Genomic DNA, 26,805 nt, shown 5'->3' on the forward strand with positions numbered 1-26,805 from the left:
CATCGTGGGTGTGTTTTGCACTTAAGATTTTGTAATGTTGCTGCATTTGGAAAGGGACATTGTTGTCTATGTAGTTTCAGCTTTTTCTAGAATTAGCATTTACATGATTAAGCTGTTGAGTGAGCAAAACAAAGTGAGTAATACCTGATGCTGAACATTTCAACAAACCTCTTGGGTCTGATGGGGAGTTACTCACACTGTGTTTGATGTAAACATCACACAGAGGCTCTGCACTCAGATCACCTGTTGCTTAATCTGGCAAAATTTGGATTATATGCACACAAACGCACAAAAGACATTCCGACTTATGTACTGCAAATCTTAAGAGTCTCCCTGCTAGCCTACCTTTTCTTTTATCTGACATATATACACACAAACTCACCAGCTGTGCCACCAACAGCCATGGCTGCACTCATCTGTGAGAGAAGCTCAGGATTTGGTTTCAGGGCACCCAGAGTGGCAGCAATTCCTCCAGCTACTCCCATCATACCTAAAGCGTTACCCAAACGGGCTGTGGTCTGGTTGGAAAGGCCAGCCAAGGCACCAACACAGCACAGACCTGAGCCCAAGTACATCATCTGGTGAGGGAGAAGGAGAGCGAGGGAATGGAAAAAGGGGGTTATAGACAAGGATTTAGGGACCACACGAAGAAAAAACACAAAATTAAATGATTTACTTGGAAGGTCCAGTACGACATCTGGGCAAACAAGCTTTTGCATGGTCATAGACTGTTTTGCACTAGTGCTCCGGGACTGAGAAACTGATTTCTGTAGGAGAACATGGACTCACGTTTGAGCTAAACATATGGAGATGGCATAAACATCCTCTCACACCTGTTCAATGTTGTAACCAGACTGCAGAGCAACAGCGTAGCCTCCAACGAAGACACCACCAGGAAGCAGAAAGAGGTAGTTATACTCTGGAGGATCTGTAGGACGCTTGAACATGTCCAACATCTTCTGTGTCACCAGGAAGCCACCTGTGCAAGAGAGGGGGTGTAAATACATTCTCTTTGAATGGCAGAAAACATGGTTGCAAAAGCTGCTTTACTGAAGAAAAGGAATAAAAACATATTTAGAGGGGGGGAAAAAAAAAAAAAAAAAAAAAATCAGCTGAGTAAGAGTAGGAGAAAAATGCAAAGCACTTTAGAAAATATAACTGAAATGCTGTTATATAATATGATGTAAAATGTATTTTGAGAAAACAGGTATTCACTAAAAATATTTCCCCAAGTGCAACAACCCATGTTAGGAATTTAATGATTCTACTTTGTCAGTGTAAATATTTCAAGCGGAAAATACCAAAAACTGGGAGCAGACAGTGTCTCACTGCTTTATAGGAGATCACTTTACCCTGTGCATGTCTCCCTTTTTCCCTCCTGGCACTGTTATAGCCGTGCGCACACACATGCACTCACACATACAAGGGTGAATCAGGGGCTAGCACCTGTTTCTTTCCAGTTCATGTAATTTTAGTCTTAAATTGTACCAGTTAAAACATTCAATAACAATCTGACCAGTATTATTGCAGCCCAATCTGTGTCAATATATTAATATGGAGGAATGTTCATGTATTTAAACAATGCAAAGCCAGTATCCACTCCTCAGAATGGGTCTGCTGGCTCTATATGTAGAAAGCTTGCAAAAATAAAAGCAAATCAGCAACACGTTCTTGAGGTCCAATAAAGTCCATCTGAAATCACAACTAGTAATTCATTTTTGCTGTCAAATATAACGTCAATATTATTTTTAAATGTATTAACATTTTATTTTTTACAAATTTAAAAAGAAAAAAAAGTGCCTTAAGGCTATGCTAGAAATTATTATTTTTCTGTCCATATGTCAAACCTGAAAACCTGTATCAGCCGCACATTTGGTGGATGTTTTTTTGGTTGGTAGTCTCACAGTTTGAGAAGAAATTATTAGATTTCGCCTAAAGCCAGAAAGTTCTCATTCTACTCAGACAGAGACCTAAATGACTTCCAGACAGGTTAATGCACAGACAGGGAGAGCAATCACGAAACCCAGAAAAACCACATATTCAATTTCTCTCTTCACTGTTATGATAGTTTTCCTCCAAGGAGAACACAGGACATGAGATTTTACAGACCACTTACATACTGTAGAGAATCTAATGAATTACACTGGTAAAGAAATACACGTGTTAGAGAAAGGTCACAATCTGGGTATCGTTTATTTTGTTACAGTTATTTTTGGGGTTTTTTTGCCTTTAGATAGCCATCGTGGGAGACAGACAGGAAAGATCGGGGGGGTGTCAAAGGGTCACAAGTCAAACTCAGACCTGGGGCATTGTGGTTAGGCCAAAGTCTTAATGGTACCTGATGCTACCAGGTAAGCCACCAGAGTTTTTTTATTTAATGTTCTTTGCAGGTTTATCAGTGAAAGGCATTTCTCTGAGGACACCTTTAGCCAGAATGACTCATGACTTATTTCAATAGCTGAAATGGGTGACCTGGTACAATAGAAGATGAAAAATTAAATCTCATGAGGTCTGAGCTTGTGATAATACTTAAGTGTCTTCAACAGATTTCCACAACTTACAAAAGGACAAAAGAAAAAAAAAAAAAAAAAGAAAGAAAGAAAGAAAAAAGAGAGTCATGGTCTGTTGTATTGGAGTTAAATTTCCCCATTGTGTTCCGTCACTTTCCATGGAATGTTTTTTTCTGTTCCCAGGGGTTTATGGGTAATGTGGCAAGCCACTTAGAAATGTCATCGTGGACCAGAACCCATGGAGAGTATCCAAAATGAAATCAGTGGGAAAGAAACTAGGTACTCCTATAAAAGTTGTGGCATTTCACTTTAGTTAAGGAACCTAAAACAATAAAACGTGGTGATGCCACAGAGCCTAAGGGGCTCGTGACTTCATAGCCTTTGCTTTGAACAAAAAATTTTGTGGTGTCCTGCATGTCTCACACACCAAACTCAATGTGTCGACACAGCCTTGAAAAACACGCAAAGACATGGGGCTGAACTGGTTTGCAAGTTAACTATTCATTTGCTTGCATCAAAGTCACCCTGGTGTGTAGCTGTGTGCTAATAGGAGAAATTAAAGCTAATTCATGGCTCAGCTCTGGAGGCACTCTTGGGTTCCCAGGACTATTAGAGAGTGATGAGTATTATAATGACTCCAGGAACACTTTGTCATTATAATGGGGATTATTAAAGGGAATAGCAGGAATGAATGTGTGTGGTCCAAGCCCAAACTACTGACTGGTATTGAGCAGGTGGGTAGAGAGGGCAGCTGCAAAGCTTGGTTGAAAAGGCATGTTATTGTATAATCAATATAAAACATTTCAATCTTCAGTCTAAGTTGATATTTTATTGGCTTTAGATTGCTGTAACTGGCAGGGATCACTGTGAGTTGTCTATGTGCAAGTGACTCACCAGCAATGTTGACAGAGGAGATGAAGGCAGCGAGCACAGCCAGTGTCTCAGCAGTAGTTGTTGGGGTGTAGCCTCCTCCCATCAGGGATAGACCACCCACAGCTGTCAGACCTGTGGAGCACAGATATTTTGGGATTCATAAACCTCAACTTTCATAATACATTATACAAGACATTGAAAGCTATCACTGAAAATGTTACAAAAACAGCCCAGAAATTCAACATTCATTCACAGTCATAGTAAATGTTTCTCTTAACACTGGTTACAATGATTACATTAGAGTAATCAGCACATTCATAGAGTAATTTTAAAGGTGTATTCTTAAGCTCAAAACACTCTGTATGCTTTCTGGATTGGAAAAAGAAGAAGGAAAAAGGGGCGTGTGTGTGTGTGTTAGTGTGTTTACCAAAAGAGGCTCAGGAAACCTTGATAACATCAGTCTTGTAATGACTTACAGGCAGAAAGATGCAATAGACAGCACCCCTGGAGCCAGCATTCACACAGACTTGTTTGTGTACAATTCAAGTTCAATAACAGGTGGAGTGCGTGAATGTCTGTGCAAGGGGGTCTGCGCTTTAAATCAACAGCGTTGGACTGGATTTTCAAATGATTAAAATGTGAAAGTTGAGCTCTTTCCTCTATGACTTTCATGTGTGGATATCTGCTCTGAGACGAGCAACTATCAAAAGCTGCCAAACATTATTTCACAACTTTTACAACAAAAATGTAAGATTATTTGAAAGTTTCCACAGAGGATGTGATGAGCAATGGAATTAAAACTAGACTAGAAACTTTTTGTAGTTTGGTTTCTGGCACAAAGATACCTCAAAGTGTGTAAGACTGCAAATCATTACCTTTTTCCATATGCTAAGGATTTGCATGTTTCTCTGCTGTGCCAGATGCAAACCAAAGTCAATTAAGTAAAACAGATATGTTAAAGGGTACTTTTATAGAGCTGATATCTGACCTGCGAACCTTTTCTACTCAAGTATATGTACATTTTCAATGTTCAGTGGCAGTATCCCGTTTTTCCCTTCTAGTTTTCACTTTACACTATTCTGTCATTGTTTCTGTTCTTCTGCTTCCTTAAGACTTTCAGAGTGAATTTAAAAGTCTGACTTGTTTACTTAATAATTCTTTAAGCCTCTCCTTGCAAAATAATGTGTGATTTTGAATTATGACCTCCGTTTAGATGTTCAAATCTGAACGGAAATTCAGATAAAAGAAACATACAATTATGCTACTGCAACAATTTGGATCATAGAAATTAGCCTGGTTAAGTCAGATATTGGCTGACAAATAAAGCTGAACAATTGTTGATAACATTGTCTTTGCAATCTAAGTAATACTGATTAATTATCTGATTCACTTTATTCCCATCTTTCACACTAGTGACTATGACAACTTATTGTTTCCAGTAAGCAGCTAAACCTAGATATTTATAATTGAGAAGGGAACATGGCAAAGCCAAGTTGATATCAAAGAGTTTTTTGTCTAAAGAAGGTACAATTACATGATTTAGTCTAAGACTGAAGACATTCCTGGCTACCAAAACCAACAGATTAGCCAGTAAGAAAGCCAATAGTCTTCAGTGCACAGACACACACACGCACTGGGTGGGCTGATGATCTGTGGTGTGCATCTGTCCCAAACATCAGGTACTACGTTACAGGCAGAATGTAGCTGTGAATCAGTGCTCTCAAGTAGATTAAAGCATTAATATCAGACATCACATATAAAGATGTTCTTCAATGAGCTACTGGATATGAATCCAGTGTCTAAAAATTTGAAGATGACCCACCAGGCAGAGTCACTACTGGCTGTAACACTAATCTCCCAATGAAGAAGGTAACTGTCACTCACACGAACTCTAAATTCCAATATGATTTCCTAATGTCTGAGTGATAGTGTGCGTGTGTGTGTGTGATTATTTCTTTGCGATGCCTGGCATAACAGAACTGCGTTGGTCTCAATATTTCCATAACTACAGTCAGTCAGTGACAGAAATAATAATAAAAAAAAAAAAAAAGAAATGGTAAAAAGGTCACAGCAAATATGAAAGAACAGGGAGAAAGACCTGAACCAGGAAAAAGGGAGAGAAAAAAAAAATGAGGACAGACCAAAGGCAAGAGAAAAGAGCTTTATACTAAGGTGAACTTATACTATACTTTGCTAACATGAACTTTATACTAATATATGTAATATTCAATAATGTTCATGTTGAGTTGTGCAGATATGAAGGTATGAAAGGATTTACAGATTGTGAATGACAAGGGAAATGCTGTGAATGTAAAAAATCAGGTCTAGGTGTCGCTCATATAGTTTTACAGAAATTGAAAACTGTCTCTTGGTTGTGAGACTGCTGTGACATTGATATTGAGTCCCAATGTCCCGCTGTGTGCATGAATAAACGAGCAAAAGAGTTCCCTGACCCTCAGAGTTCACTGATGGCGTGTTACTTCCTACCCTCAGTGTGAGTCTTCAAGGGATCAAAGCAACGAGAACACACACATGCACTTACCTCCCTAACTTCTCAACCCCTCTGTGTTAAGCAAGAGCTCACAATTCGGACACAATCTGTACATTTTTTTTTTATTTGGTCTCAATGGCAAAACCTCAGAAAGCAACAGTGCAGCTGCAGAGATACAAAATGTTTGAGTTATGGTCTAGGTTTATGCACTTACACAGACTTATTTCTCATGAGATCTTTGAAACAGAGTGTGTTTTGCTTGTGTTTGTTCTTTATGTCATATTGTTCTGCTTTTCTGTGCTGAAGAAAAGCTCCACTGTAACACAATGAGATTTTGTCCTTTTCAGCTAATTAAATTTCATATACAACTGTCAATGACAATAACTATGCTCTCTTCCTTTTGGTCTCTATATATTAGTTAGAATAAATAGTCAAATTGTTTATTTATTTTAACAATTCAAAAGCATTCCACTAGCTTCATTCTTAAATGTCATCACTTGGATTTCTGGTGTGTAACAGTGTTTTGTATTGCCAGCTTATCAATCACCTGCAAAGGATAAAGATGCTATACAAAAGCATTTGATTCAATGAACTGGGAGAGACTGCAACAGATTATTTCTAAAGTTATTTGATTGACTGTAGGCATTGCCATGTCTTGAAGGTGGTTCATTTAGGATCAAAACTTTACTGGAATGTGAATAAAAAGGTTATATTTAGCCAAACATTATTTCACAACTTTTATTTTTATTTTATCAATATCCAGCCTTCACGTTTGAAACAAAACTAACCTGAGATAGCGTTGGTGACAGACATGAGTGGAGAGTGCAGAGCAGGAGTGACCCCCCAGACTGTGTGATAGCCCACAATCCCAGCAAGGCCAAAGGTGGTGACCATCTGAGTGAAGGCAGCATTCGGAGCCGACAGACCCAGACCAAGCAGGGAAGCAAATCCTGGCACATACATAGAGAGAGAGAGGGAGAAAGACACAGTGACATACTTAAACAAAAAAAAAAACATAAAGTGATAAACTGATTTCTTTTTCTGCGTGTCTAGAGGTCTAAAGACATGAATTTGCCCATATTCATATAAAAGATTAAAAAAAAAAAAAAAGATTCAAGGAAGGTCACACAATGTCTTTCTCAATTTACTGTTCTCAAACCCTCTGGGTTAACGGTAGATATAGAGATTTCCTGAACTCTTAGCACATCTGGTAGACTGTGGGATATGGTAGCCATCTGACCACCCATGTTGACCTTATTTCCTGTTGGTTAAACTTGCATGTGTAATAATCAGTGCAAAAGAAACTTGTCTGGGTAAATTTGTGACACAGGCTTCTTACTTTACCAGATTAACTCTCAAGGAAGCATAAAGTGTCTGTGTCCATGGTAGACAATACAAAAATATCAAAATGACTATGTTAGATAAAAGACTAATAAGCATGTAGCCAGCACCGACTGGTTACATGCTTATTAATCAGAGTTCACACTCTTTAAAAGCAGAGCAGTTAACATCAGTAGCTGTGTGGTGGTGTTAAGTAGGAAACTACTCCAACACCTAAACAATGTGTGAACCACATTAACTGCATGTGGTGCACTTACACAGAAGGTTGTGTAGCACCATGGGAACCACTCACTACAGCACTACATCAAACAGACACTCAGTGTGACACTGTTTTTATAATGCACACTTCCTGACACTAACAGGGTGTCTCTGTGTGTGTGTGTTTGCTTATAATCCGCCGGTGACACTTCTCACCTCCTGTGCACATTCCAACTGTGACTTAAAAAGCAGATTATTAACCTGATTATCCTGCATCATATAGATAGACCTCAGCAGCCCTCAAGATCCAAGTTACTCAGATTTCATCATCCCGATTTCTTGACTTAACCAGAAAACTGAAATTTAATGGCACGATCATTTTCAATGGGAACAACTGACCTCCGGTGTAGACACTAGCGGTGGTGAGCTTCGCCCTAAAAGGGGAGATTTGCGCAGCCTTCTCTGCCTCTAGTTCCTGGAGAGACTTGGGCTTAGGGGGAGCTGCAGTGGGCACGTTGTTAGGTTGAGGAGCTGGGAACAAGTTCTTTCCATTCTAAGAGTGACAACAAATATAAGAATGGTACAATGTAAAAAGTAGATAGAGGCAACCTTTACATAACAGGGAAGAGAGGAATGGTCAGCAAGGGCAGCCATTATCTGATGATATCACCAATATCAAATGACATTTACTAAGAAGTGATTTGAAGTCTTCTTTTATTCCCTGATCTCGTTACCTGATTCTCAGCAATGGCCCCTGCTTCATTTGTAATTCTTTGAAATGTTAGACCACACTGTCAAGATCAAAGTAAGGAAACTAATGATCAGTAGGTACGGTAACTAAAACCTGTATTTCAGCATCATTTATAAAATGTGCGATTAGATATGGGTTAAATACTATCTGCAATCTGCACTTACATAAAAAATTGAACATAGCTTGACTGCAACTGATTAGGGAAAAATATTTATTTAAATAAATAAACTAGAATTAATGCCTTGCCATTTCTATTTCAAGCTCTTACTGCTACATCCTTGATCACTCTCTTTGTTCAGGGATTTACCATGTTAAACCTGACCAAGATAGGCAAGGAGAACTATTGAGTTATTAAATAATGTAGGGCAGTATAGGGCCACAAAGAAATGTACATTCAGGTGAAAATACTTGACATCAGTATTGATATCAGAAATACCACTTCAGTGTTGTAGCATCGACCAATAAAGCTAGTTTTAGGTTGAATCCAAATGTTATTTTTTTTACCTCATGCCATCAGAAAAACATGTTCAGAAGAATAGGGCAGACGCACAACCTAAACACATACTGCTTACGGCACTAGCCACTGCGAGAGGCATAAAAATAAACGTAATGAAACCTCTTTGCTCCAATACATTACGGAGAGCTGATTGACATGGATATAGCAGGAACAGAGTCAAATCAACAGGGGTACAACATATTTAAAGCTTAGAAGCTGTAACCAAACTTCAAAAAGACAGCATTTCCCAATTATATCAACAACACCCTGGATACTTTAAAAAAAGTAAAACTTCAGTCAAAATTAAACACTATAATTAATATAACAACTAATAAAACTTTAATAAAACAATTAATTTTGTGCAGTCCAAATCGAAAGACAATAATTCCACAGTTATATAACTTAAGTCCGAGATCAAACATAGAAACTAGAATGAATTTCTGAAGAGCTGACTTTGACAGATTTACATCCAGCCATGGGATCTATTATATAATTTTATTTGTAGCAACTAAAGAATTTTGCGTCTGAAACACATTAGGATTAACGACCAGGCATGTGAGGTTTACTGATGGAAAAAGTTTCACAGGCAACTGTGTACATGCTGCAGGATGACTATGATGTGTCTTTAGAGTGACATCTAGTGGCCATGACAGACACCCACAGGCTTTTTGAATGATTTTCTATTTGACTTCATGTATCCTCCGTCTCTGACTTTCACCAAATAAATCTTCATGAAATCTCTGTTGTGCCCAAACACGCCTGGTTGTTCGACCACTGGCCACATGAGGACTCATACCTGCATGACAACAGATCCCCGGACAACGTGGTCCATGGTTCCATAGTCAAACACATCCTTGACGTCCAAATAAAAGTTCTCCTTGTCAGGACTGACCGCCCGCAACAGCTTAGTGATGTTGTTGGAATAGAGTGTGCTGGACTGCGTTGGCAAACGGCTGGGCAGGTCTGTGTAGCCGATATGAGTCACTCCCTAAAACAGAAAGAGAAAAAAAGTCCAATGATAGATAATATTCTCAAAAGACAATTGACAAACAAAAACCACCTATTGAATGTGGTATGGACTGGAGCGCATGTTGACAGTACGTGCACAGACCTTGTGCACTGACAGCTCGCCAGGCACTGTGGTCTCAATGTTTCCTCCAGCCTCAGCAGCCAAGTCCACCACCACTGAACCATCTTTCATACTCTCAACCATTGGCTTGGTGATCAGGATGGGTGCCCGCTTACCTACAATGATTAAATCCACCCACAGACGATAAGAAATAATTTGTCACATTTGCGCTACATTGACGTTCAAATCCAAAGCCTTAAAATTTGAGTGTTGAGATGTGGTTAAAAATAAATAAATAAATAAATAAAAAATAAAAAACACAACAACCCAGACCAATAACTATACACAGAGCTCCAGGCCACATTATGACCTATAAAGACTGACAAAGTAACAGAAAAAATGTTGTAAAATATGTTCTGGTACTTTCCGGTAAAGTTATTTTTAATGGGCAATATTCCATTAGCTGTCCTTTTTTATTTCTAAACTCTCTGACTACTTGCCCAGAATACATGTCTCATTTTGTGTGATATTCCCGTTAATCCACAACCATGGGGGAGGGGATATTTTCGTGGCCTTGAGTTAGGGCTCAGTCTGTCATGGACATATCCCCTTCATTTTTAAAATTTGTAGTCACTGTTTATGTTGTGCCTGAGTTTGTCTTTTTGTGCATACCAGGGATTAGAGCTGTGCTGATGACAATGTCCACTTCCTGACACTGTTTGGCAAACAGCTTCATCTCTGCCTCGATGAACTCTTTAGACATTTCCTTGGCGTAGCCACCCTGGCCCTCTCCTGACTCCTTAAAATCCACCTCCAGCGGCTCTGCGCCCAGAGATTTAAACTGCTCCAAAGCTGCAGCTCTGAGAGAGATGGCAGATAATTTGTCAGAGGAGATATCTTGGTCATACAAAGGGAAAAAAATATCTAATAGAAGACAAGAGCACACACACACTTGCATATAAAAAAATTCCATTCTATAAATTGGAAAAAACATTCCAAGGTTTTTATAGTGTGTGAAGCAAAAGGAGGCCTAATGTATTTTCACTGACCAAACAGAGTAGAAATTACACCAATACTGTTATTAATCTTACAAATGCTGTCCATATTGACTGTTGAAGAAGAATCGTTTCATTAAATATGTAGACTATACACATCAAATCAGAAACAAACCTGGTATCAAATCCCCTGACAATGGCTCCCATTGCCCTGGCAGTGCCAGCTGCTGCCAATCCAGCAACACCACCTCCAATGATGAGCACCTATTCAAAACCAAAGACATTGAATGAGATACTGGCACATGACTTGTTCAAAGTCAAAAAGGTGTGGCATGGGCACGCTTTTTACATTTACAGAAACATACACACTCATACTATGCACCTTTGCAGGTGGCACTTTTCCAGCCGCTGTGATTTGCCCAGTGAAAAAGCGGCCAAAGCTGTTAGCTGCCAGCACAACTGCCTTGTACCTACAAGTGCAAGAGCACAAGAAATGATAATGAGCTTTTCTCTCATGTGCTTAAAGGTGTCAAGGTGTGCTTGAAACTTATATTTGCTATTGGTGTATAACATACACAGCTAAAAACAAGGCAATAATACACTTCCATAACATAAAGATGTTGCCACTGCTCATATTACTGCACTGCTGCCATCAGCAGACAGTAGCCAGCAAGTTAACCAGCTTGTTTTAAGATAGAAAACATCCCAACTAGGTCCACATCTGTTGCATAGGTGTAAAATAAGTAAAAGTTTGACTGCCCCAATTAAGTGAAAATATATACTGTGTATGCACGTTATAAATTGTCATACATCAAAAATCCAATTAATGACTTTCAGATTGAGCCCTGGCATTAGAACAGCATAAACCTGGGTAGGTAACATGCACACACCCTGCAATGTTTGCCATGGAGCTTAGTGCATCATAACCCTGAGCGATGGTAACTCGTGGAACCTGGTCCATAGCCAGGACAGTGGCTTTCTTCTGGGACAGCATTTCCATCAATTCAGGGTTCTGAGCCGGATAGATGAAGCTGACTAAATGGGCTGCTTCCTTCATCATCTCCACCTCATGGATACCCAAAGCTGGGTTGAAAGTGGGAGCACGGACCTAGAAGCAGAAAATAATAATAATAATAATAATAATAATATTTGAAAGAGGAAATGAGAAGAAAAGCTGAATATTTGTCCCCCAACTTCAGATTATAAGCACATAATGTCTCAATTAATACTTATGACACCTCAAAAGCTCTTTCAGTTGTAAAATCTACACATCTTCCATTCATTTAACATGAAATGTTTGATAAGGACAAAAAAACCCTAAGAGTATCAATCTTTTTCATTGCTCCTCTTCCCTCTCCATATTTCATCCTCAAGCAGCAGATCTACGTAGAAACATGCTTCACAGCGTCTTGTTGTTTTAGCCCGAGAACAGTTGTTCTCTCATGAGGCCTCTTCCTAATGTACCCAACATCAGAAAATGCACCGTAGGTACAAAAAGCTACTGCTATGTTCAGTACACTGACTGGCCCACCCTGTCCCTTCATTTACTCCTCATAACCTCTTCCTGTGCCTTCCTCCTCCTCTCTGGCCTTGACAAACTACTAAATAAACCCCCTACTTTAAATCCTACCTTAACCAACAAATCAGATGCCAAGACATCTTTAACATCTTTAATTGTTGCTCCAGCCTGGGTGTACTGTTCATCAGCGAACTTGGAAGGCTCTCCAGCTCCAGACTCCACCACAACATTGAAGCCCTGTTTGATGAGCGCCTGGACACCAGCAGGAGACAGAGCCACACGGCGCTCATTCTGGAAAATTTCTTTAGGTACACCAACCGTGAGTTGTTTGTATGAAATACCTGAGGGAGGCAAAGAGAAAAAATACAAGAGGATGTGAGGTAAGCGGCACAAACTAATTTATTGACTTTTCATTTGTTCATTCTAATACTCGTCATAACAAGTTTAAGTGTTATCACTGCTCTTGCTGAAACCTATTACGAGGAAATGTTTTTCTATAAGCAATTTCTCACAATATTTCTCAATTTGTCATACTTTCAGAAAAAAAACTAAAATATAAATATGTGGATGAGACAAATGTCTTACAAAAATGAACAACGCATAATAATACACTGTATCCAGACAACTTGCTTTCCAAGACCTTTGCAACTTAAAGTTGTTCCAACAAGTCGACAATCAGAAAGAGGCCTAAAACTAGGAAGAGAAAGGAAACTGCTCAGTATCCAGGCTGAGAATGAGGAAGACACAATCAGAATAAAGTGGCTAAAAGTAATTTATTCGTGGCTGGTTTGCAAATGACAGGGAGGTCACATGTGTTGGCTCAGATGGAAAATTCCACTGCAGCCTTCTCCTACTGTCTCCTCGTCTATATATAAACAGTAGAGCCTCTGACAAGCTGGCTTTCTTCTCACCCTGCAGTGGTGACCTGTCCTCGAGCAAGTTCTGTTTTACAAAGCGCTCTCCAACAGAAGAAAATCAACAAAACTGGTTGCCAGATGAAAATTTGATATATGAAGGTCAATAAACCAAAAGTTAGTATACGGTTGCTTCTGCCAACACAATCTTGAATAAAAGTAGGTGTAAAAATCCCCCCCAATCTGGTTTCAACCTAAAAAAAAGGTAAAAAAAAAGTAAGCAATGAAATGTGCAATGTGAAAAACTTTACTGGAGGCTCCTGCTAATGAACAATACCACAGCAGGCTACACTTCATACTGCATTTGTATATTATTTGCCTCCAGTATTAAAAAATGCTTTTTAGCCTGACAGATTGTGTTTATCTGTGTTACCTGCACCTGAAAAAACCAACCCTGTGGGCCTGTTTTCTGTTTGAATGCCTGCTAAGGGCATCAAGTCTCTCTCACAACGTTACATCTGCTAACCAAGATGCTGCTTTTCCTTTAACGATGTTAGCCCCACAAACAAGTGGATCAAAGTTGATAATACTATCAGGTTTGACAGCACCAAGAGCTTATTCAGAAAGTGCAGTGTCATTCAGTTCACAGTTGCACACTGCCTCAGTGTGTATATATATATATGCTGTACTTCTATAGGCTCCTCAGTGCTGCTCCTCTACTTCACTGTGAGATTGTAAACTGATACTTGTGTGTCCAGAATAGACCCTGCCAGCTATTACTGGAACTAACTGAAATGAAAAATGTTAACCCCTGTGAACCAGGTCACCAGCACCAGCAACACTGACTACACACAGTGAGAGAGGGACATCAGCACAATTGTGAACTCAGCACGCACTAACCTGGAGCACCCGCAACCAGGCTGCACTGGTTTCAGTGTGTACACACACATATACACACACACCCCTTCAGAGTGGCCTATGGGTATAGCGTGAGGTCATGGAAAATGGTGAATAATGCCTCGGGGCTGCGTTATCCGGGCTGTGACCTTGGGTCTCCAGAGAAAATGAAGGTAGCAACTGGACCTTTAGAATGGACTCTTAAGAGTTAAATGGGAAGAGCTTCTGTGTGGAGGATTCCCCTTGTTTGCTTTGATAAATCTTTGTTTTGCCAAAACACTAGCTTAACTACTTCATAGCATTACAATGCACAACACTTTATAAGGAAGTCTCTTATAAGACTAATAATACTCACTTAGAATTGAGCCCTCCTGCCAACTTGACATATAACAAGCCTATCCACACATTGGATAAGAATAATATGTATGAATATTTTCTGAATAGTCTGAATAGGTGATCTTTCTGTGGCTGCTGTGACATGTGCTTAAGAAAGGCTAAATGAAAGGAAAATGAGCAGTGAATGAGGTGATTGATTCATTGTCAAAGCTTTCATAAAATGTAAAAATCACTCAGTTGGAACGGAAGTATAAAACAACTGCTAATTAATGAAGAAGAACCATCTATCTCACCATTAGTAGCTCCTAACTCCTTAGTGGAACTGATCACTCATTTAGCAGTTCCAGCTGATGAATTGTTCCCTTATATACACAACACATGTACAATCTAACACCTGATATTAACCTCAAATCTCAGCTTGTCTAGATGTACAGGCATGATATCAATAATCATATGTCCAAAGCACTGACATGCAAAAAAAGTATCAATTTCAGGGAGAGCTGTAGAGGATTTAACTCTGTTTTTCTGTCACCATCACTACCACTATGTTTTCTATCCATGGTGTGCATATAAGACATGTTTTTGCGAAAGTCAGTGATGTCAAAGAGTGCCTCTTTTTCCCCCACTTCATTTCAACACTATTGACAGATTGGTTGTTAATGAAAGCGTTACAGATATTTAAGAATTTAATGATTTCTATATATTAATTTTTTTTACAAACTGTACTGTGTAGCAATAATATCTTACCTGGACTAGCACATCGTCCAAGAGCTTGATGTGTCCTAAAAAACCGAATGCATGATGATTTTAATGTATGGTTGCTCTGAAGCTTTATGCAGGAAACGCCAGTGAACACAGGAGCTGAGCAGCTGCTCGCCACTACACGTAGGAGGCTCGCCATGGTGCACACACACCTGACACTCACACCAGGAGGAGCTCAACAGGACAGGCAGCACCCCTCCTGGAGAAGAGACAAGAGAGATGAGAGATAAGGGCTCCAACAAATGGGGAGGGAGTAAGTTATAGGCAAAGAAGATTGCAAGTACAATAAAAGTATGACAGTGATATTAAGTTTCACAATTTTTTAAGTGCACATTTAAATTTTAAATGTTAGGAAAGAAGTTCCACAGAAATATTTACTACTTTGTTTGCTAGTTGAGCAAGTACATTTGTGTGACCTTGGATTAACCCTAACCCAGTCATATTCACAGAGAAACCATTTCTACCTAAATCCAACACACATCCTGGTTATGAAAATGTCACAAGTTTCTGTTGTCATGCAGTTGCACATATATTTTTTCCCAACCTTCTACAGGGTATATCTTTGTCCTCCATAGTAATTTCCACAAACCTCTGCCCACTGAAGGACCCACTGAGGCAGCAAAACAACATGCACGATTGCATGTTGACTTAAAAGGGAGATAATGGAACAGGGATAGACTGGGATAGCTTGACTGGCATAGCAGGGTTTAAACTAGAATTGACTGGCAATAAACGAAACCCTGTCACTGTGTCCTCACACTTGTGTTCAAGAGTCCAAACCAAATAAAAACAGTAAGCACCTTCACTGAAGTCATTCATACATTAAGTAATTGAGTACAATACTTGTCCTTTAATCGTACCACCTTCCTTGATATGAGGATTTGTTGCCTCTTACTTTTCATTTTGAATAATATTCTCAATATATAATAATATATTAGGGCCATGGATTTGTTGTTACAATGGCTTAATTATGTCGTTTTGACACAGAATGCATCCGTCTGCAGAGACTGCAGCACCGACAGGCACATTCAGGCTGTGTGATGCTAAATTTTAATCAATAATAAGGCCAGGCCTGCCATTGAAAGTACCACGTCACCACATTATGAATGAGTCGGACTGATTTAACGCTTGGCTAACATTAGCTGCTTCGTCCTTCAGTTTAAAGCGGGTCAGGACTGCAACGGAACGAAAACTCATTCATGAAAATCAGCACTTAAAACTGTAGCTTGTGCAGAGTGGCGGGATTATGATGGCCGTAAAAGATGGTGGATTTTAGTGTGCAGTTTCTGAAAGTCAGCGTTCAAAAGTGAGAACAACAGGCGAAAACCGCCGGTGTCTTTTTGAGTCCTCTCCCCGTCAGAGGCAGCAGGGCGCCGGGTGATGGAGGAGGGGGAGGGGGAGGGGGAGGGGGGCTACAATGAGCTAACTGGTGCTAGCTTAGCGGCTAACACGCATCGGTTTGGCGTCTGAAGGCGAAGCGTGACTCAAAAAGATGCCGACACACACAGACACACAAAGCGAAACAAATGCGTGATGAAAAGCGAGAGCAGGAAACGGTGAGAGGCGGAATAAGCGGACTGACCTTTGCAGACAGGTCCCGGCTCTGTGCGGCACCGGAGGACTTTGTGTCGACCCGGAAGATGTTAGCAGGAGCGGCGGCTGGATCGTGTGTCAGGAGACTTCTGCTGTGCTGACTGGCTGATGGCAAAAGCTGGAAAGTCACACAACACATAAATATAGACACACAAATCACCGAGTGAAAGTTACATATTCGTTCTTTCACTCTTTTTTTAATCTTTATTCTCCAATTTTACTTTTGATTTGTCGCTTCAGATTTAATGTTGTGATCATAAAATCAATTTAAAGCATCTGCAGGAGCAGGCATCTGGATAAACAATTGCTTACACACTCAGTCACACTGATGAACGTTTTAACATGTGAATAAAAGAGTGGAATAAAATATTGTTTTATAGCCACATTAAACACAGGAAATGACAAGAATGACAGAAATGGCGTCCAAAAAGAAAAACATGACCATATGGAGATGCAGGTTCACATACTTCCACTAAGGGGCGCATTTTCCTATTTTTTAGGCAGTGGCAAGAACTCTATCTATCTATCTATCTATCTGTCTATTTTTCTGCACCTGATGCTTTGAGGAGGGCTCATAGATTGCGAATTTATAGGTGAAGCCATCATTTTAAAATTCAAACCCTGAATAATTTTCAAGGTTTGATGAGTTCCATGAAGAACCTTAAATTTGAACTGATATTTGTTGTCATTGTCGAATCCCTCCAAATTATATTTTTGTTGAATATCAGCGGAGAGGTGACATCAACATTGGTGTGAAGGTAAAGAGCTTAAAACAGTTTGAAAAACTCCTCCCACACAGTGCTATGGCATGTAAATTGCAATTTTTGACCATATTTTGACCATGATTGGACAGTGACTGACCCCAGCAGCTATAGCTTGCAGCTCAGTCACTGACTAATTTAAGGCAAATTACAACTATGGTTTTTGACATTTGGCAGCCTGTCTCTGGAGTACAAGCGAAGTACGATACGTAACTGAAGAGAAGTCTGTTCCCCCATCTCCAGTCCAAAATTGTGCTCTGATAGCACATGTGTGTTTCTTCCTTCTTCCATTTGCAATAAAGTGCTTATGAGGGACTGCATGAATCTGCGTTACTGTGTTCACAAGGACACATGGAAAGTAAATGATTTCCTTCCAACTGTTAATGAAAACCGAAATTGGGACACATCCTGTTGACACTTGTACAAGGAAACAACAGCAAGAACTGCTTTGTCTCTTTGTTTATCTCATATTCAGCATATCTATTCACTCTCTACCAGCATGTGCTTTCACTTACGGTATTGTATATATATTGTACACGGTTGATAAACTCTCTCTCACACACACACACTGATCATCTGTTTCTTTTTATCAGGCTCAGAGAGTGGAATGCATTGTTTGCTACGCCTGGTTCTCATTGAGGGGTTTCATCCTAAAGATAGCTCTTGTAATTTCGTTAGCTTTTCCCAATCTGATATTGCCCTTCCCTTTATTTCTTTTGATTGCTGACTTTAAATCTATAAATTGTACCCATCACATGTCTAGTTTTGAGGTTCGGAAACAACTGGAGGAAAATTTCTGCCACTAAAAGTCATTCTATTCAGCTTAAAGTGAGTAACTACCAACTGTATCTTGCTGTGTGCAGTAGGTGCATGCTTACAATCTTGTCACTGGATGCAGATCCATCTTTTGTTGTAAAAAATGTCCTCTTCCTCCTTTAGGCCATGTGTTTTAGTTTTTTTTTTATGTTATATTTGGTAAATTAAGGACTTATATTGACAGCTATAGAACTATAATGTGGAAATTATCTTAACGTAGAACGTTTATAAACGTTCCTGTGGAACATGGATTGATAAACCTTCTGATATTATGCAGAAAAAAAACCTTTTCATATGGTCCATCGTCCATCCGTCAAACTATTTATGGCTGCCAAGCTGCAAAGATGTTGAGACACAAATGACCAGGGGTCACTTTAAATTAGGTGACAGCTCCTACATTTGGTTCAGTGGCTTTGTGGAGGATCCGGAATCCGTAACCAATCTTAGATTAATTTTAGAACAACTTAATTAGTTTTGGTTGTTGCTTTGTATTTCAGGATGCTTGTGTAATAAATTTAGTTATAAAATCTAGTCAATTCTCTGTTGAATTTAATTCATCTGAATTTAGAATTAAATCCAGTACATTATGTGTCTGTTTTTAGTTTGATTTGTTGACTGGTAGATGTAGGGGTAGCTACTTTTTCCTGGCAGACAGGGTTTCACTCACCAGAGGGAATGTTTGACTCACTTCTTTTGAACTGTCCATTAACCTGTCGAGTTTATTTATGGATGCTGCCAATACGGGTCATTTTCACATTTCAGTGTTACAAATGAACAAATGGCTTTAGGATGAACTACTGCTCTACCTTTAAAGTTGCACCTTCACTCCTTTATTTTCACAATTTATTAATTCATTCTATTTATTTATTTGGTTAGTTATCTTTATTTTTATACTTTATTTATTAACCTCTTAAAAACTTTTCCTTTCCAAGTTTGCAAGTTTTGCAAGTTTGTTTTGTAATTAATCTTCCTTGGGATGTTGTTAGCCTATAATGACAGATGAAAATGAATGAAAATCAAAATGATGAGTGAAATAATGCAAGTAATTATATACATGTTTAATCTTTGTGGAGATGCTGTGTCTTTACTCCCCTGACACTGAGGTTAAAGGTCTGGGTCAGCTTCACCCAAACCTCCTAATCTAAAACAGCAGGGCAGCTGCCCTGCCACACACTACCACTAATTTTGAATGTGTGTGAGGGTGGATAGGACACTGTATGGGATTATGTACAGTCGATGTGTGAGTGATTATTTTTCTGCTGATGCAGGAAAGCAAATTAGTCAGTGGTGGAACAAAAGAAGCATCACATACAGAGTATGTGTGGTGTGTGAGAGAGAGTGAGCGAGAGAGAGAGAAATTTTTGAGCAAGAAAGTGCTTTGAAGTCAGAGAAAATTCCTGAAGTTTCCTGTTAACAAGCCTGGGGCATAATGTGAACCAGGAGTGTGTGAGCAAAGTCTCCTCAGTCAGTCTCTCGCAGCTGGTGATAGGGGGAAACATCTCTGCTATATCGACTATTCTTTTACCTCTAAGATGCATTCCTGATTGAGTCCAACTCTTTTTAAAATGCCTCCAGTGGGGTTTTAAAACTGGATTCAAAGTATGGACATTTCTCAGCGTGGGGTTTTATGAGTTTCTGAACTCTTTACAGCAGCAGTTTGTGCAGCGCTGCCAACGACAAAGCACTATGCAATTATTTCTTTTCTTTCCAGGGGAGGATTTGTGAGATGCTAACCAGTTCCAGTTGATCTACATACGAGCCACTCAGCCATGTCAGTAAGGATGTGTAATTTCTATACTTCACACTCACATCTATTGGTGTTTGTTGCTTTGTGGAGCCTCAGCTACCTGAGTTTGCTTGCTGCCTGGTCAGGCCCCTGGCAAAGTAAGTCCAAAGATCAGTTGGACCCTAATGTCAGGGACTGGGGAGACTATTCAGACCTTCCTCCAGGAATTGCACCAGGACTGGGTCTGGATGGAGATGGGGAACATGGTAGAAGAAGAGGAGGTGATAGGTCATCCTCTAGTCTGGCTCCAGAACTGGATTTCCTGGCTGAATTTGCAGGTAAGAGAGAACCCATCAGCTGCTTAATATTTCAATCTGTCTGCTTACCTACAGTACCTGCACCCCTCCTTCTAGGCAAAAAGCGGCTGTGGGTGATAACTGCCCCATCACACAATGACCACTATCTGCGTATGATGGAGAAACAGCTGGAAGACATGGAGCAGGTACTTCAATAATTTTTTTTACCTCTCTTTAAATACAGACGTCAGATATTTCAAGGTGTGTTTTGAAATTCTGGAAAACAACGCATTTATCTCAGAAAGGGCTGCACTGCCAGCTGGCAGAAAGAGACACCTTCATCATCACCATCATCCAGAATGCCATGATGGAGGGTCGGATCCAGAAAACAACTGTCCAAGGAGACGCTACAGTGGAGAGTCTAGACCCAGACACAGTTACCAAACTGCTCTACTACCTGGATCTTACCAACCAGGTAAACATTGTGCCTCAAACTGTTCAGCTTCAAGGCAAAAAAAAAAAAAAAAAAAATCCACTGAAATAAATAAATGTCCGTGTAAATGTGTCTTCTCTTGTGGTTTACCTGCCCTTGACTTGTGCCTTTCATCGATCATTGTAGGAGCAAGGGTTCACCATGCTGGTAATGAAGAAAAATCTACTGGTCAGCGAGCGGTTCCCCTATCCGGTCCGTGTTGAGGCCATTTTTGAGCTCATAGATCAGTTTCCCATGAGGAAGCTGGAAAAGATGACCAGAAAAGGATCCAACTTGAGGTGCCATTATAGTTCTAATATGAACAGTTCTTTTATAATGTCATTTAAGGTCAGCCCACATTACATCTATGTACTATTTGAATGTAAGAATATGAAAAGTTCTGAACTCTTAATGCTTTGATGGATACATGGATATGTCTTCTTTGCATGTGTTAGTATGACTAATAATATTTAAAGAAAAAAAAATGTTTTCAGAAAAAAAGTGCTCTGTGCCATATTTGTGTTGTGTTGTTCAAATTACCTTGCACCATGGTGTGAATTTATGTTTTCTTTTTAATTTAGATGTAAAACCATTAAAAAGAAGGTTGTGGTGAAAAGGAAAAAGTCAATGGTGCTGAGTCCTCAGAGGCAGAGAAATGTGACCTCAGTTGTGCCGTTACAAAGAAAGCCTCCTCTGGACAAAAAAGCTGCCCTGAAGAGTAAGATTCAGGACATACTGAGTGGACGGTCAAGGTTCGTTATCCGCAAAGTGTCCACTGTGGGGTCTCCTAAGGGACAAGAAAAAGAGAAAGCACACGGCTCTTCATCTGTGTCAAAGAGCAATGAAGAAGTTAAGAAAATCAGGTGCTGCCATATTTCTTTGTTAATTTTTCACACATAAAGGGAGGTGTGTGAATGTTTTGATTGATTTCACAAAATGTGCCTCGATTTTATTCCCATCTGGTATGCCATGCCTCCTCAGGCCTTCAAAGTAAACATATGGCTATGGATGAACATCAAAGTGAACTTTTTGTTTTGCATCGCAGGCTTGACTCAGCTGTGGAAGAAGGAAAGAAACAACAGGGAGGGGGACAGAGTGAGGACACCAAAGAGAAGAATGTAAAGGATGAAGCACAGGAGAAACAGAGCTCAAAGAAAAAGGGCAAAGGGAAAAAGGGAAAGAAAGGAAAAGGGAGAGGGAAAAAGTCAAACAGAGAAGTCAGCGAAAAGGAAAAAACTGCCTTGAAGGAGTTTTTGGACAGTTTGAAGGGAACAAGGAGGTTGATGGTAAGAACTTTCTCTTTTTGCATCCCACCTCTTGATATACAGTTGCAAATAAATATAAAACCGTGAACTTTGGAAATGCAGTTGTACTTAAAAAGCACCTTCCCCAGCCTAGTTTGAGAAAGGTGCCTGTTTGTCATCCTGGTACTCCTAGCTGATCTCAACACCCAGCAGGGATGCATCACTTTACATCCAGCAGAAAGAGGAAAATGAGAAGAATCACTGTGACCTCGCGTTCAGAAAAATCACCGTGGTGACCATAGTGGAGGGCAGTGACGCCACCCTCACACTACAACACCACCAGCTCGGTAGGGAGGGTGTGTGTGAGTGTGCATGTAACGTGTTGTATTATTGAATATTTGCATCAGAAACATCTGTTTAGTTACACTAGGGGTGGTTCAAGTATTCATATCATCTCATACAGATAGTGCCAAAGGACCCAGTGTACTTTTTACTTAGGCAAACACGGCTTCTATGGTTCCATTGCATTACAGCCTGGACACTTTACATTTTTTGCACATGTAAACAGCAGTCAGGCTGATGTTGTTAACACTTCATCATCTTCACTTCCTGTTGCAGACTTCTCTGTGAATAGGTTGCTCACATTTTTGCTAGGCTGTGTTCATGTGGGTATTTCTGACTTCCAACACTTTGGGCTAAGGGTTCTGTGAGGTTGTAGCCCATTAAAATCATAAAAGTGAAAAAAAAAACCAAAAAGGAACACAAGCCTCAGCTGTGGCCCATGGGAATGTAATTTGCAAGAGGAATAGTCAGGGATGGCCAAAGTCTTCATCATTTTTTTCTTTTAATTTTGTTTGCATCGAAATGATGAGCCAAGTGTCAAGTGATGTGCTTTCTCCATGAAGCAACATGGAAGAAAGCCAACAAAACAAACTGTACTTGGAGATAATTATGGTATTTGTGAGAAAGTATATGAAATGTTGAAATAAAATGTGGACTATTGTACACATGCTACCACAGTAAAATAGTTTAACAGTGAGGGTGGAAGGCTAAATAAATCAAGGGGATGGAATAAATGACAGAGATACAACAAATATACAAGTGATGTACTATGATATGATAGTTTAGCTTTCACACAATGCACTCTGGAACGTCTGACTATGGTGATGCCATTCACACTACCAAAAGAACAGAAAGTTCAAACATCAAAAAAACATTCTAATATTTTGGAAAGGTGTGTTTAGGTTCTTGTGTGTGCTTCCTCCACTGAAGGTCAGTGTGTACACACGTTTATTTATATGTGAATATATGTGTGTGTGTGTTTCAGAATCAGAGGTTCCATCAGAACAACTCTTGGATTCGGGTCTGATCTCCCTGTTGAGAGCTGAGCTTGGCCTCTCCTCCCCTGACCTCTTTTCCATGACCGTCACAGACTACGACATCAAGCCCAATGTAAGAACCTCTTCTTTTTCACCTTTGTAAACTGATTTTATGTCCTTTGCCTTGAATAGAGCTCAGACTGATCCTTTAATGCACCATTTATACAGTTTCACACCTGGAAGAAGAATCCAACATCCCTCAATTGAAAAATGTGAATACTGTATTTCCTTTGGCCATGATATGAGTTCAGTGTGTCTTTTCTCTCTGTTATGGCCCTTATATTATTCTTTAAATGTCTTATTATCTTAGCTAACTGAATCTTCCCTCAGAGAGTCTTTGAAGCTCCACCATCGACCCCTGCTCTGTTTGAGTACATTGACAAGTTTCCCTCAAGGCACTCAGAGAAAGAAAAAGAGAGGAAGAGTCCTCCAAACTGCTCTAAAGACAAACAACCTGGACCTGAGAATTCCCTGCTCAGGTAACGAAATGTAATTCATTGCTTTATATGTTTATATGTTTAAGATATAATCAGAAAAAACATGTAAGACACAGTTAGCTTATGTGAGTATCTGAAGTTTGACTGACTGACATCAGAACATTCAAACATGGACGGCAATTTTTGTGGATGTTAAGGTTCATGTCTAAGAGGAGACTGCTGCTCATCTGGGCTCCTTCTGAGGACGACTACTCTTTCCAACAGCAGCTCTCTGCTCTCAATGGACAGGAGTGTCACCTGGGTCAGTAACACACCAAACAAATAACACTCTGCTTTGTAGGTTATGGAAAATTATGCAAAAGCTTTATCACTGTCAGTTTTTCTCTGACTTTCATGGCCAACGTTACATTACATGATGAATATCTAACTGTCATATGTGTGCTCCACCAATAAAGTTTTTGTTGATTTGAAGCATCAAACTGAATTATGTTAAAATGCGAATTCTTGGATCTCACCAAAGGTATTCGCCACTTTGCCATGTTGAAGCTCACTGGAACTGGAGATAAAGCGTCAGGAACTGTTGAGTTATTTCCAGTAAATGGTGAGTGACAGTGAGATAAACCAGTAACTTGGAATTTATGTTGATATGGTACATTCATGCAAAAACATTCAATCTGAGTAGTCTCAGGTTACAGCCCTGTACATCCATAACCATATAAATTACCAACCATACATGTGAAACTTCTCACAATTCAGTGTGTATTTGAGCTTTTACAGCTGAAAACATCTTTTGAATGATCATTGTAACCTTGTTCTTTGATAACCAAATCTAGTAATTTCATCATTTTCTGGAAACATATTTTCAGACACCATTGTGCAGACATTGTGCCATATTTCAGTACTGTGTTGTTTGGTTAGTGACCAACAGTGAGTGATTGCAGACACAGCCCATATTTTGTGAGGCAAACCTTAAACACCAATGTCCAATCAATTTGCTCTTGAGTTCAAATAAACAGTTACACTCCTAGCAGTGTGTTTAGTTTTACTAACTTTTGCTGTGGTCTGTGAAATGCACTGCTTGGTTTTTCAGCCTGTCGTCCTTCTTCCAGGTCGTAGCCAGAGTGAGGTTGAACCCTTATCCCGTGACATGGTCAACAATCTGAGAGAACAGCTGAAGATCAGTAAGGATTACTTCAGCATGCTGATTGTGGGGAAGGATGGCAATGTCAAGGCATGGTTCCCATCACCCATGTGGTCCTTGGATAACATCTACGACCTGGTGGACTCCATGGAGCTTCGCCTCCAGGAAGAGAAGCTGCAGAGGAGACTGGGGATCCACTGCCCTGAGGAGAGAGGAAGAGAAAGCAGTGAGGATGGGCACCACCATGGCTATGATCATGACAGGATGGAGGATACGTACATATAACACGGCTCAAAAGAACGATGGAGGACAAAAACGGAAGAGGAGACTAAGAAATTGGGGAGCGACAGGTCTGCTTACATTCTGGTGGCCAGATGGAAAATGCCAAAAATGCCCACATGTATTTTAACATGAACAAACTGATAAACAATGAGTACAAAAACTCATCTTGGAACTCACAGGACTCAGTAAATAAATTCAGAATAAACATCTGTTGGAAACCATTATATTAAATAAAATAATTTTTTAAAGATGGAGCAGAGAGTAGTTGAATGGTTTCATTCAAGAAAGTCCGAGTTAACGCATATGTGCTCTGTTCAAAGGTTTTTTAGAAGAGCTGGTCCTCTTGTACTATTTTACCTGATTGCAGCAACAGAGGAAGAATGTCTACACAAGACTGAGCAGATTGTGCTTTTTGGCAGCACATCTGTCCAATTTCAAGAATACAAATAAAAAGTGTCTGTGTTGAGACACTATGATGCTGAAATCAAAACTGTACTTAAATTAAACAAATGTCTGAGTACATCTGTTTTGAAAGAGCCACAGTGTGGTAACAGCTAAGGGTCAAAAATTACTTATAATGTAGAACTTAGTGAGCCCCAGGATGTTTCTTTGAACAGCAACATTTAACTTGTCTCCTTAGATTTGTTCCTTTTTTCAGTTACAGTTTTTAGAACGAAGACATAAAAAATAAATAAATAAAGTAAAACACAGATACAATCCTGTATGAGGAGATACTTCCATCCACCTTCCAACGCTTTTCTGTTTCCAGGTTACGGGGGAGCTGGAGTTAATCCCAACTCACACTGGGGAGAGTCACCCTGGACAGGGCCAACACACAGAGACAGACAGACACATACAACCACTCAGAATACAGTCACCAGTTAACCTAGACATTCATGTCTCTGGACGGTGGACAAAAAGGCCCCAGACTGGGAACTGAACCTGCAACCTTCTTATTGTGGGGCAACACTTATTTTATCTAAACCTAAATTGGTTAAAAGCACATCTAGAATCCACATCCACAAAATCTTACTGATATGGCAGCATGTCTTTTCCAAAGCAAAGTTTATTCAAATCAGCAAGATGAGAATGTACACCAAGTCAGTTCAAGTCAGAAATTTATCATTGTCAAAATGAACATCTGCACACATGCACTAATGTGCATGCAAAGTTGTGTAAGCATCAGCATCAGCTTACAATAAGGAAGAAGGAAGTAGACTTTTGGGAAGTTTGTAAAATGTTTAAGAATAAACTTTAAACATTATTTCCACATTTAATTTTCTAGTTTAATTATTTATTTGTGCAGACTTGAAAACACACAACAAATGAAATCTGAAATTAATTCTTGTGATTCATAAACTGTAGTTAAGAAGGTGAAGATCTGGGATTGTGATGGTAAGTCACTGAAAACACGAATAAAAGTAAATCTTTACAGCAGCAGGTGGAGGAACTGAGGAAGCAGACTAATAGGAATGTAAAGATGAAATATAGCAACATAAAAACTTTTATATTGCAAGAAAAAGAGAAAGAAAAAAGGTTAGAATTGTTGCATGAGTAGAGTTAAGG

At 39.6% G+C, this 26,805-nt stretch overlaps 2 protein-coding genes across 4 annotated transcripts in view; one reads left to right on the forward strand and one right to left on the reverse strand.

Annotated features, from left to right (window-relative positions):
- Nucleotides 1–16,751, reverse strand: part of nnt (nicotinamide nucleotide transhydrogenase) — a 28,421-nt gene extending 11,670 nt beyond the window's left edge. Inside the window, exons 1-14 of one of the 3 annotated variants that reach the window (XM_029516315.1) lie at nucleotides 16,675–16,751; nucleotides 15,078–15,291; nucleotides 12,355–12,584; nucleotides 11,615–11,832; nucleotides 11,107–11,194; nucleotides 10,900–10,988; nucleotides 10,402–10,589; nucleotides 9,772–9,905; nucleotides 9,457–9,648; nucleotides 7,813–7,966; nucleotides 6,663–6,824; nucleotides 3,405–3,515; nucleotides 834–979; nucleotides 383–578 (exon numbers count right to left, since the gene is read on the reverse strand). In XM_029516315.1, the coding sequence (XP_029372175.1) occupies nucleotides 383–578; nucleotides 834–979; nucleotides 3,405–3,515; nucleotides 6,663–6,824; nucleotides 7,813–7,966; nucleotides 9,457–9,648; nucleotides 9,772–9,905; nucleotides 10,402–10,589; nucleotides 10,900–10,988; nucleotides 11,107–11,194; nucleotides 11,615–11,832; nucleotides 12,355–12,584; nucleotides 15,078–15,231 (2,062 nt within the window). In that variant the 5' untranslated portion in view covers nucleotides 15,232–15,291; nucleotides 16,675–16,751. Of the gene's footprint in view, nucleotides 1–382; nucleotides 579–833; nucleotides 980–3,404; nucleotides 3,516–6,662; nucleotides 6,825–7,812; nucleotides 7,967–9,456; nucleotides 9,649–9,771; nucleotides 9,906–10,401; nucleotides 10,590–10,899; nucleotides 10,989–11,106; nucleotides 11,195–11,614; nucleotides 11,833–12,354; nucleotides 12,585–14,013; nucleotides 14,023–15,077; nucleotides 15,292–16,674 lie in introns of those variants that run through there. The other 2 variants (XM_029516317.1, XM_029516316.1) reach the window with 2 other exon arrangements.
- A 3,009-nt stretch (nucleotides 16,752–19,760) lies between these two features.
- ccdc80l2 (coiled-coil domain containing 80 like 2) lies at nucleotides 19,761–25,493 on the forward strand. Its single transcript, XM_029516357.1, has 12 exons — nucleotides 19,761–20,326; nucleotides 20,402–20,490; nucleotides 20,586–20,759; nucleotides 20,904–21,055; nucleotides 21,338–21,619; nucleotides 21,802–22,042; nucleotides 22,194–22,347; nucleotides 23,328–23,452; nucleotides 23,710–23,858; nucleotides 24,014–24,117; nucleotides 24,337–24,417; nucleotides 24,926–25,493. The coding sequence occupies exons 1-12, from the start codon at nucleotides 20,032–20,034 to the stop codon at nucleotides 25,240–25,242; spliced, it is 2,163 nt and encodes a 720-aa protein (XP_029372217.1). The 5' UTR covers nucleotides 19,761–20,031; the 3' UTR covers nucleotides 25,243–25,493.
- The last annotated feature ends 1,312 nt before the right edge of the window (nucleotides 25,494–26,805 follow it).

This window comes from Echeneis naucrates, chromosome 12 (assembly GCF_900963305.1).
Source record: "Echeneis naucrates chromosome 12, fEcheNa1.1, whole genome shotgun sequence".
NCBI lineage: Eukaryota > Metazoa > Chordata > Actinopteri > Carangiformes > Echeneidae > Echeneis > Echeneis naucrates.